The sequence below is a fragment of the Pygocentrus nattereri genome, chromosome 3 (genome assembly GCF_015220715.1).
Source record: "Pygocentrus nattereri isolate fPygNat1 chromosome 3, fPygNat1.pri, whole genome shotgun sequence".
NCBI classification, from domain to species: domain Eukaryota; kingdom Metazoa; phylum Chordata; class Actinopteri; order Characiformes; family Serrasalmidae; genus Pygocentrus; species Pygocentrus nattereri.
Window position 1 is genome coordinate 18162666 of NC_051213.1, and position 12353 is coordinate 18175018.

Here is a 12353-nt window from a genome sequence, read left to right on the forward strand (position 1 = left end):
TCAACCTTTTAATTATGTACAATCTGAACAAAAAATAACGTAGAATTAGAAAAATCGGTGTAGTTCCCCTTGGACAACCCGAAATAAATGCGCTGCTGTTGTCCTTTACTGGCTGTTTTGTCCATCTTTCTAACAGAACTTACACAACTCGTTGTTTACTGCAAGCAAATAACTACAGTTAGAATATTACAGGAATATAAACCAGTGAAATTCAGGCTTTTCTCCGCTGTAACCAGAGCCATGCAGAGCCTCTACATAGCAACCAAGTCACGGCCCGGACCTTTGACCAATCACAGAAGCGAGCTGCGGTCACGTGCGCCTTAGCGCCTGCGTCTTCACGTTGACCACTTTATCGCGAGATTTCGCTCCTTCCTTTTCCCTTTTCCCTCTGAATCTAAGATGGTAGGTACAAGCTCCTGGCTTTGGACTCTGTGAATTACTAAAATCTGCATCCATCCTCAACTCTCAGCGTTGTTATATCACGAAGCAGTTCTTAGCTGAACTCCACATAATGTCATTGTTAAGTTGTCGTTTAAATTTATAGTGCTTTCATCGTTACAACACTGATATGCTAACTTGCACTGGCAGCAAGGCCCTCTTGGTTTAGCCGGGGCGATTCCTGATCGCTGCCTGTAAGCGGCTGTTTTAATGCTGTGTAGTTGTAGAAACCTTAGGATGTTCCTTTGTTAGAACTTGACAGATGTAGTGGCAAAAACTAAAACGAATGAACATTTTCAGCGTAGTCTTGTGCTAAGCTGCGCTACTGCTAGCGTGCTAATGTTACCGGCCTGAAGAGTCCGCTGTATCAACGTGGACTGCTCGCTGTCCATGTGAGTGATGTAAGGAGAGTTTGCAGGCGTTGTCGCGCGTGTGTATATACATATATTCTTTTCTGAAGAATGAGTGAAAATGTAGCGGAACCGATTTTTGGGTCTACATCATGGTTCTTGTGCTCTGGCCTTATTTGTTAGCTAGCTGGTTAAGACTGCTAACTAGCTGTAGCTATATTGTTAGCCTTAGCTAACGTCAGTGAAACCAGTGGGCTCTTGAACTGGTAGTGGAGGCGAACGTGAACATGGGTAACGCAATAAGAATCCAGTTTACTGTAAATGGTGTACACACAAGTTGGTCAGCTAACATGACATCTAAGAACACGACCAGTTCTGTATAACCTATATTGGTATTTGCTTCGGAGTTTCCGTATCCCTTTTGCTATGATTGACCCAGCAAATAAGCCTGTTCATTTATCAATAAGCAGAAGTGGTTGTGCTACATGAGGGAAGGCACAAACACGTGCATAGTGTAGAGTCATGAGGCCTGATTTGGGAAGCCATGGATTGAGTGATAATGCTGTACACTTTTGCAGGGAGTCGACATCAGACACAACAAGGACCGCAAGGTTCACAGGAAGGAGCCCAAAAGCCAGGATATCTACTTGAGACTCCTGGTGAAGGTGAGTCTGCAGAGAACTGCTTTTGTTGAATTGTGAAGAAGGTTGTGATTTCTCTTAAGTGTTCTTTAGCTACACGTTTTGCATACTAAAACGTTTGGTCTCTGACAGTTGTACAGGTTCCTGGCTCGCCGTTCTGATGCTCCCTTCAACAGGGTCGTCCTTAAGAGGCTCTTCATGAGCAAGACCAATCGGCCACCTCTGGCGCTCTCTCGCTTGGTTAGTCTTCTCATTGTTTATTTTTTATCTGTAGCTGTGTAATTCACCAAGGTTATCTCTGTGCTATATGGTTCTCTTAAATCAGTAATTCCTGTCCCTGGTTGTGGAGTATCCAAGCCTGCTTTTGTTACTGCTTTCTCTGCTCTAACACACCTACTTCATCTTAGGAGCTTGTTAAGTTGGAGCAGAGAAAACATCAAACCAGGTACACCAGGACGTGGATTTAGACTTGGATCTCTCTGCGTCTTATGCTTGATTCACATTTTCCGCAACTATTTAAAACAATGCTATACCAGGTTTCAACCCAACACTTAACGGGTGTGGGGTGCTCTGGTCCTGAAAGGCGTGATTCCTGCCCTGTTTGGTGGTGATTCTACCAAAACTCACCTGAGTGTGCTCCAAACTGAGTACTCCAGCCCTTAGTTCTCCACTTCTGCTCTATAGTGTCAAAGTGTGCATACAGATGTTTGTATTTTGCAAAGTTTTTTATTGTAACTGATATTTCTCAATGTATTTGACTCTTTTGCACTGTAATGCTTAAACTGAAATACATCACTTTCCTTCTTGATTGGGACATTTTGTCTTTCGTTCAGATTTAAAGGGGGTTTCCACCATAAAAAAATCTGCACAATTCAGTCGTCAGGGCCTTATTACTAAGCATACTTAGTATAATTATAAACTTGTTCTTAAGATTGCAGCACTTGCGTACAGTTGATAAGATAATATTAAAGATTATATTCACAAATCATGCAACCTTATACCTGTAGTGCGCACGCTGCTGTTTGTATGTCAGGTTGGAAACTTGCATTAATCTACGTACATTTAGGCCCCAGGGATCATGTCTGCAACAAATGTAGTAACTTTATGTACCATGCAAAAATACCAGTGGACCTACATGTTTTGATGTTTATATGCATAATGGTGAAATGTGGGGTTTGAGTACTAGATCACCTTAAATCTTTCCATTTAACATGTATCTAACACATTTTGTACCAAAACCTAATTGCATAGCTATTGTAAAAAATCTCAGGCATCAGGCAGCATATTTAAAACTGTTTCATGTAATTTTGCCAGTGAACTGAGAAACACCATACAGAAGAACTTTATTTGTGATTTTTTTTTTTTCTTTTTTTTTTTTTTTTTCTTTGTGAAATGAGTGGTTGTCAGGATACTACCTGAACAAAAGAGATTCTGATAGAAATATCAGAGCTTTGTGTTGAAGCATCAAGGTTTGCTGTATGGCAAATCTTTTGTTCGTATCTTTCTGCCCAGTTCTGCCATTTATAAACTTTTTTTTTTTTGAGAGCTGGCTTAGTCTATTCTGAGGCCTCACTTTACCAACTGAGTTTGGAAGTTATTCGTTGGCCCATGCAAATCATTTTGAAGGGTTTTCTTCTTATGCACTCCACCTAGGTCCGCAAGATGAAGCTTCCAGGCCGTGTGAACCAGACAGCCGTTGTTGTGGGAACTGTGACTGATGACGTCAGGATTCAGGATGTCCCCAAACTGAAGGCAAGTGTTGATGGTACTGGTTGTTGACTGTTTATCTTGTTCATTTGGGAAGCCAGTCTTAAGCTACTCTGAAGACAAAACGAATCGAATAGTCGAATAGCTCTTGTTCTTGGACATGGGTCAGAATTTTTCTATGTTCTGTTAATTAGTTTATGTAATGTTACTTAGTGTAACTCCTTGGGGGCTCTTGCAACTGCAAAAAAGATGTTCATTGGGTAAGCCTACATGAAGTGATGGTCTAGCCAAGCTATTGGAAATGGCAAGTGGAAAGAGGGAAGCTTGCGCTAGAACAAGCATAATCAAGCGAATTGTCCTCCTGTTTGGGAACACTTTGGCTTCCCAGTTGAGTACGAAGGGCAAAAAGTGGTGGGTCAAAAGATGCCAATGTCCAGCCATTACTTAACATGATCAAATAGCTGTGCTGATATCTCAGATATGCTAACTCATTTGTGAAGAACTCATCTAAATATGACAGTTATCAGAGCAAGGAGAAAATGAGGCGCAGCAGCCTTTTCACCCCTTTGCATGAAGTTTTATTTATTTGGCGGTTGTGGGCTGGAGGTAAGGGAACCAGCTTTGTGACTAGAAGGTCACCGGTTTAACTCCCCTGAGCTGACAGTACGTGGCTGAATTGCCGATGAACAAGGAACCTAATCTCCAACTGCTCCCTGTACCCCGTGGATAGTGCTGGCCACAGTTTCGGGCACTAGTCTTTACGTGGATGTTTTTCTGCGCAAGTGGGTTACTCAGCTGTAGATTTCTTATATTCTGTAATTTGCTAAATGTGATTGAGCAGAGTTAGAATGCTCTCTCGCTCTCATTTCAGCCAGAAGAGCCCACCACTATATAGATACACAAGATCCGATTGTAAGTGAGGTAGTAATGCACAGTTTGTTTTCAGGTGTAGCCTTAAAGTCTACGAATAATTTACTGGTATTTTTGAGCCATTAGACAAGTTTTCTGAACACGTGGGAAACTTGACCGTGTAGTTTTGTTTTTGTACATTTATTTTGTGTGCTAAGAAAATGTCTTGTGCCAGTTATCCCTTCAGCAGGCACTGGTGTTTTTGGGACAACTGTGGAATTACAAAAAATGTTTTGGGAATTACCAGAAAAAATAAGCATTTCTTTTGTATCAAGATTCAAAAGCAGCTGCATGTATTGTGTCATAAAACTTGTAACACTCCTGCTTGTTATTGGTCACTTATTTAGTTTGGTAAGCATTGTTAGATCTGTGTTCCAAAACCGAAATAAACTAGAATGTGTACAGTTAATAGGCTAAAAGTTAAAGGCCAGTTAAATTGTGTGAGCAAGAGCTTGTGTTAAATTAATAATGTAAGCAAGTAGTTTTGCAGTTGGTGCTACACAGATGTAGGCAGGCATGTTGCATCATATTTTGTTTTTGTGAATTTGATACTTTCTAAGCTCATTGGTAGTTTTATTTGATTAGGTTTAGTATGAAAGTCATTGTTTTGGATGTTTTACGTCTATTTAGAAACAGGTCTAGAGCTACAAATTGATGTGGGTGATGACTGTCTTTCTCCAGGTGTGTGCTTTGAGGGTGACTGCTGGAGCTCGTCGCCGAATTCTCAAGGCTGGTGGTCAGGTCATGACTTTTGATCAGTTGGCACTGGCTGCCCCTAAGGGTCAAGGCACTGTGCTGCTGTCAGGTAACGTATAAAACTTGGACAAATCTTGAAATTTACTCCAGTGTGTGGACCTAACATGTAATTTAAAGTGATAAAACAATCTTTATTCCTTTTGGTTTTGTTTTTTCTCTAATAAACATTAGTTTAGGTTATTAAACATGTTCTGTTGTAAAAAGACATGTTGCACACATTACTGCATGATAGACAGTGTAAAGACGTCACAAACACCAGTCAGGATGCATCTTTCCAGATTGCGCACCCAGTTGGAGGAATTGTTGCAGTGTAGTTATGAATTGTTCTTGGAGTATGACAAAGGCAAACCTGGTTTGTTGTTCCATTTTGATCTGAACTATTTTTCAGACTTAAAATTGAGGGTTATGAAATGTAGTTGAGTAATTATTTGTATTGAGTGGATAGGGTCAAAACTTTGTTTGATGCTGATTGTTTTAATCGAATAACATTTGATAACATGATTCCTCACTGGTTGGCTATAAATCACATTTTTTTCTGTTGGTAAATCGCTCTTCCAGTTACTTTTATTAAACTGTTATTTGTGTACCTAAAGGACCCCGCAAGGCCAGAGAGGTGTACAGACACTTTGGAAAGGCCCCAGGAACCCCCCACAGCCACACCAAGTAAGAACACACGTTTTTACGGTTTAACTAGCAGTTGCAATTTTAAGTTGTGCGTGAGAGACTCTAATTGATACGAAATTAACTAGAGCGCCTTGAGTCAACTTCATGCAATGACAAAATGTAAGATGCCTTCAGATTTTGTATTCAAAGTTTGAAAATAAAGAGCCAGATTAGTAAGTTGTTACTTGTATTCCTTTTTCACTTTAATAAGAGCTAAAGCTACTGTGCTACATTCTATACTATACTATGTATTTCATGTTTAGGCACATTAGTAGCTGCTGAAATGCTGTTGGTTTCTGCCTCAAACTTGACACAAGCTATTGCCTGATGTCCTAGCATCTTGGAACACATTAGTGAATTCAGTGTTTCAGCAAGGAGTTGGTCAAAAGCAGTGATCAGCCCATGCTTAAGTGTGGCTAAATTGGATTCTGTCCTCTCCACAGGCCCTATGTGCGTTCCAAAGGCAGGAAGTTCGAGCGTGCCCGTGGACGCAGAGCCAGCCGTGGTTACAAGAACTAAAGCTGTTTTGTTGGTTTTGTATTGGTCAGTCTGATGCAAATAAAGATTGGCTGTTTAAAATCAGAACTTCTGTGAAATTGATTTTTGATTTTGCAACTGTATATTTAGAGCACAGAGCAAGTGTGGGAATTAACTTTTGTGAAGTTCAGCATGTTAGTCCTGTGTTAACACATGGGGTTTTTTGTTATCTTTGTTTCCACACTGTATTCTCTAAGCTAATTGTGTGGTGAGATTTTCTAGTGCTGATAAGTCACTTTTTCGCTTGGTTGGCTGCAATAAATTTTCCTGTCCTATTTATATTTACCCCATAATTTTAAAATGAAACATTTAAGAATAAGAGTTAACACTGCAGTCTTAGAAATTGAGGTGGTGTTGGCAAAGCGTTTAAAATGGTTCAAATTGTGCATTGGTGCTTTGTTCTTGTTCTTCATCCTTAGTTGGTGCACAAGTTTTGCAAGTTCTTATGTCTTGCAAGTGGTTTCATAGAGGAGACAAAGCTGTCAGTGCTACATGTAACTGTTGATTCAGACGTCATGCCCTACCACATTAAATGGAAAAAGAACTGGTTGATATTTAGACGGGAGTGGTTTTTTTAATGTTACTGTTCTACAGTATCTTCTCACAGCTGAGTTTCAGTATTAATATAGCGAACAAAAGAACTGCGCTAACGTCAGTGGAAATTTACTAGAATCTTAAAGCAGCCAGTGCTGTTTATGATGGGCTAATGTTTTCAGTTTGATTGCCTTTGGAAATGTAATATGGTGCAGCTCTTGATAAAAGCCACAACTTTTTCCAAAACGTTTAGTTAGTATCTGCTCTGAAATCAGGTTTCGGGTATGTGTGTGTGTGTTTATTTATATATATATATATATATATATATATGTACACACACACATTATATTGCCAAAAGTATTCACTCACCCATCCAAATAATTGAATTCAGGTGTTCCAATCATTTCCATGGCCACAGGTGTATGACTGCTTCTGCAAACATTTGTGAATGGATCAGAATTGGTGAATTCCATTTTGGTACCGTGATCGGATGCCACCTGTGCAACAAGTCCAGTTGTGTCAGTGGTATTCTAACAAAGTGGAAGCAATTGGGAGCAACAACAACTCAGCCACGAAGTGGTAGGCCACATAAAAGGTGCAGGGTCAGCGGATGCAGAGGCACATGGTGCACAGAGGTCACCAATTTCCTGCAGAGTTGATTGTTACAGACCTCCAAACTTCATGTGGCCTTCAGATTAGCTCAAGAACAGTGTAGAGAGCTTCATGGAATGGGTTTCCATGGCTGAGCAGCTGCATGTAAGCCTTACCTCACCAAGTGCAATGCAAAGCGCTGAATGCAGTGGAACAATGGAGACGTGTTCTCTGGAGTGACGAATCACACTTCTCCATCTGGCAATCCGATGGATGACTGAGTTTGGCGGTTGCCAGGAGAACGGTACTTGTCTGACTGCATTGTGCCAAGTGTAAAGTTTGGTGGAGGGGTTGATGTGGGGATGTGTAAAGTTTGATGTGGGGTTCAGGAGTTGGGCTCGGCCCTTTAGTTCCAGTGAAAGAAACTCTTCATGATTCAGCAGACCAAGAGATTTTGGACAATTTCATGCTCCCAACTTTGTGGGAACAGTTTGGGGACAGCCCCTTCCTGTTCCAACATGACTGCACACCAGTGCACAAAGCAAGGTCCATAAAGACATGGATGAGTTTGGTGTGGAAGCCTTTCCAGAAGAGTTGAAGCTGTTATAGCTGCAAAGGGTGGGCTGACATCATATTAAACCCTATGGATTAAGAGTGGGATGTCACTCAAATGAAGCCAGACGAGCGAACAATTTTGGAAATATAGTTTATACACACATATATGAAAACCTTTTTAAAGAACACCTGCACAATGTAAACATTCTATTCCAGTTACAGAATTTTACTAGAACTGTATAATCCAAGCCAATACCTATGTAAGGAGTTATGCTGTCAGTGAAGCCCCTGAATATATCTGTGAATTGTTAGCAGTTTGTTTATAGAAGTTAGGTCTTTGAAGGCCGCAACTCAGCATAAATGATGAGTAGACTGAACATAAACTGCTTGCGCCACTGAATGTTGAGTCTTTCCAGTGATATTACCCTGTCTGAGTCAAGGGCCACTTTTAAGAGACACATTTGAACTCTTTAGCCCTTTTGAGTTCTGTTCGTATTCTGGCTATTTTAATGTGTCTTAGTCTTGTAACCACATTGACCAAGCTGTTAAAAATCTTGAGAGTGGCTCAGGGTTTAGGTCTGACTAGATGACATAAATCATTAGCAGTGTCAGTCACTTATGTCAGTGGAACAAGTGTAGTTGAAAAATACCGTTTCCACTGTACTGTTCTGACATTTTTTCAGTGTTTAGTGATTTGAAATTTATGGTGAAGCACCTGGTTCACTTTTTTCCTTCTTACTCAGCTGAACCAGTGACAGAACTGAACAGCTTTGCCTGGGTACGTGTGTGTATGATTTGCCTCCATGGTCCAGAAAATCGTCAGGTGTTTTTATGGTAGAGATTGTATAGGCCATGATAAAAAGTGCAACTAAGTGTAAGTGTGGATTATATTATGTTTTCAAAAGAAATAGTTCTGCTTTGTAGACCTTATTATGTTTCAAAGTTACAGGATACACATATTTCAGAAATGGTGACTAAATTGATCTTTTTGTATAATGGGTTTTGGGATTTATTTAGAGAGTTATTTATTTAAATATGGGTATGAGAAGAGAGAATTTGTGATTTTTGCTCTGCTGAGTGACCCTGCACATGACTGCTGGTTTATTGCAAATTCAAATGCAAGTTCACCTGTTTTTATGACCAAATGCACAACTGCACAATTGCAATTCCCTTGGCAACAAGCACAGCACAGCCAGGTTTCAGACCTGATTACTAAGTGAAGGATGCATATCTGCTCTGCTAATCAGAACAGTGTTATTAGTTGCACTGTACTGTTCTGGAAACCTACTACCTATAAACCTACCAATAAATCTACTCTGACCTGTATTTGAATGAAAATAGAACAAGGCTATCTTTATTTATATATTTTGGTAAATATACACTAAATATTCTCAAAAATGGACACCAGCAACATGTTTTGAAAAAGTTGGGAGAGGGGCAATTTAAGACTACAAACATAGTAAATTCTTCTAAAACAACATGCGGTGTTTTTGTATAAAAGTCATCCAGGAAAGGCCTAGTTCTTTATAAGCCAGGATGGTCAGGGCTCGCCACTTAAAAATGCTTCAGGCAAAAAATACAACAGTTAATAATAACAGGCTTTTAGGTCTTTCATCCTCTACGGTGCATGATAACATCTAAATCTCTGTGTGTAAAGGGCAAGGCTGAAAATTACAATTTAATGTCCCTGACCTTGAACCCTGCAGATGGCACTGCATTAAAAACTGGCATGTGGGCATATGGGCTTATGAATGCTTTGACAAACCATTTACTCTTTCTATTAACATTTCACTTACAAAATGTTGTTTTTATAAGCATCTAACATACAAAAAAGTTAGTTTTAGTGAGAAATTGAATAAAAGAGTCCCATATTGCCATAAAACATGCTGTCCTGTGTTTGCACTCCTTTATTCTTCTTATAAAGCTTTTGGTGGTGTTTTGTGTGCACTGCTGAACTATAATTATGTACTTCACATTTTGTTTTTATAAATACATGCACTGAAAGATTTACTGAATGGCAGTACTGGAGAGCCCATGCTCTACACCTCCATCGCCTCACTAACGGCCTGATAATTACAGCGTGTGCAGTCTCCGCAGCTGGAGCTGAGATTCACTGATTCTGAGAAAGGATTTTGCAACATGCCAAACTTAGCTTTGATGTTTGTCTGCAAATTTAAAGCTTATACAAGAGTATCCGCCACATGTAGGCTACTACTATAGATTCCTGTACGAGAGCATCATTTTCAGGAAGAGTCAGCATTTGATCTTTGAACCTGTGGTTTCAATTAGAGTATTCAGAAAATGATGTGTTATTCCGTGCTGTGTGGCTGAGGAGCTGACATGAGTGCAGTTGGTAATTCATGAGGAAATTGGTCAGGCCTAGCACTGGTAATATGATTATTAGATTATTAGACTATTTCCAGTCAAAACAACTATTCATTCTTAGTAACTATTTTTACAAAGAAGTCTGCTGCAGGGCTGTTCTCCATTCTTCTTAGAACCACCACTATAGTTCAGTCTTCGAAGCTGATTGCATTTCCTGTTTCTCATGATCCAAGTAATCCTTATTCCAAATTTAGACCCATGAGTCCATGAAACATCCACATCTTAGATTTGCACTTTCAGAGTTTTGTTTCTTTTCTCGGTAACAACTTCATGGAAGCTACACATCCTTTCAGACTCACAGTGGAAGGATAGACTCAAACACGTGCACAGGACTCTTATTACCTATATATTTAATCATTTTATAAGCTTCAGTTTTGGAATGAACAGTTTTTTCACTTGTTTGCCTTTGACTTTGCCCTTTTTTATGTAAAATTTGGACAATTGACTTGTTGGTCAACTTTGTTCTTTAGGTTTCCTCATAAAATGTTGTTTGTTTGGGATAATATCAAACTAATAGGAGACTCTCTGTGTGGAGAAAGCCTGGAGGAGAATTATAACCAGACTGCACTGAGTACTGTAAAGCATAGAGAAGGGGCTGTTTTTCTTACAGTGGTGTTGGTGAGCTGGTGGTCACTGATAGCATCATGAACTGAGAAGTGTGCAAAGGCATTTTGATGCAAACATGCAGAAGTCAATTCAAAGGTCAGCAGGACAACCATCTGAAACACCCATCATTTGAAAAATTATTTGCTGAAAAAGCCACTGCAGATACGGAACACTCATGTGCCAAATAGTTTGAAATTGTGTTTCCTACGCAATGAACTTTACACATTTTAAGTGTGGCAAAAATATCCGAAAGGTTTTGAGGGCTACTATATGTACAGACTGAAAGAGACCCCAAACCTGGGCGTATGTGAAGCTCGTCTTGGTTTGCTGCATGATGTGTTTACTCAAGTGTTTTCTAAATGAAGCTGTTTGGTGAGGTCAAAGACGGTAACTGCTAGAAGAATCTGCTGAGCAGGCCGGAAACTTCGTCTGACACAGTAGGCCTATAATTCTTATCTCTGAACACCCTTCTACTGACTCATTCCTGCACAGGGTCAGAGACAGTTGATAAATTTGCATTATCTTCAAGTGTATTCTTATGAATATAAATGAATGCATTGCTGATTAGGACTCAAATGTTTCGGTGTTTATTCCTTTAAGCATTACCACGTTTCAAGATGTCCAGCTAATTACAAACTGCAAAATTTCTTGCAAGAAATGCTTTAGTATATTTCAACCTCAGCCATATAGAGCATACAGCTAATTACAATGGATCATTTCAATGTGTTTTCCTGGACTTTAAAAGAACAGAAAACCTGTTGACTCACTGAAACAATGATAGAAACAATGTGTAGTCAAGACAATACATGTTGCAGATTCAGCAGAAAGATAAACACTGAAGCATTCCTGTAAATCAGTCATACTTGTTTGCACCAATATTTTTGCAACTCACTCTGTTTAACAGATCTCTTAATAGGAACAATAAGAGACACATTAGAGACTCAACTGTACATGAAGAGTACTACTAATACATTCTAATGAAACACATTTTTATTTGATTTGAAGTGTGTTTGATAGTTTCAATGGTGGCCTTAATGTGTCTGTTAAGGCTGCATGAACTTCATTTTATTGTTGTTTTTTATTATTATTTGAATGGTGAAAAATTAAATAAAATTAATTTAAATTAGAATTAATTAAACAAAATAAAATAAATAATTAAATTAAATACTTGAATTCAATAATTAAATTAAATTAATGAAATGAAATGAATTAAAATGAATGCAACATTTTAAGACTTGTATTCCCTAAAATGTGCCCATTTACTGGCCACTCTGCCTTCAACCCATTTATACTTAAGTTGCAATTTAAAGTGTCCTTCACTCCAGCTGCTCTTACAGTTTCATTGGACACAAAAGAAAGCAAGGTTGGTCAGAATGTTTGTCTACAGTGTCTAGGTTTCATATTATGTAACACTTATTATTGTCTAGATTTATTATAGCATTTTTTCATGTTTTTCCAAAACCCCAACTTAAACATGAATGTTATTAATTTTAAATGTTAGTTGGGTAGGCACTGCCACAAAGCAGCCTGACACCAAATTTGAGCATTTTTGTCTAGGACAAAAAAAATCTATGGAGGTTTCTTTGTAGTTGAAGTCTTTGGACATACATGGGTTAAAATTCCTGCCTTATACCTTATACTTTTTTGCTTTCCTCATTGGTAACTGTATTTGTGTTTGTAA

The 12353-nt window shown here is 39.0% G+C and overlaps 1 protein-coding gene across 1 annotated transcript; it reads left to right on the forward strand.

The window, feature by feature from the left end:
* The first annotated feature begins 304 nt into the window (after positions 1-304).
* rpl18 (ribosomal protein L18) lies at positions 305-6049 on the forward strand. Its single transcript, XM_017700504.2, has 7 exons — positions 305-402; positions 1367-1453; positions 1562-1669; positions 3083-3181; positions 4727-4850; positions 5395-5464; positions 5908-6049. Exons 1-7 carry the CDS (start codon positions 400-402, stop codon positions 5981-5983), a joined length of 567 nt encoding a protein of 188 aa, XP_017555993.1. The 5' UTR covers positions 305-399; the 3' UTR covers positions 5984-6049.
* Positions 6050-12353: the final 6304 nt, after the last annotated feature.

Coding starts and splice junctions, on each gene's coding strand:
- rpl18 (XM_017700504.2), top strand. Junction 1,670..3,082: donor CTCTGGCGCTCTCTCGCTTG/GTTAGTCTTCTC, acceptor CACTCCACCTAG/GTCCGCAAGATGAAGCTTCC. Junction 4,851..5,394: donor AGGCACTGTGCTGCTGTCAG/GTAACGTATAAA, acceptor GTGTACCTAAAG/GACCCCGCAAGGCCAGAGAG.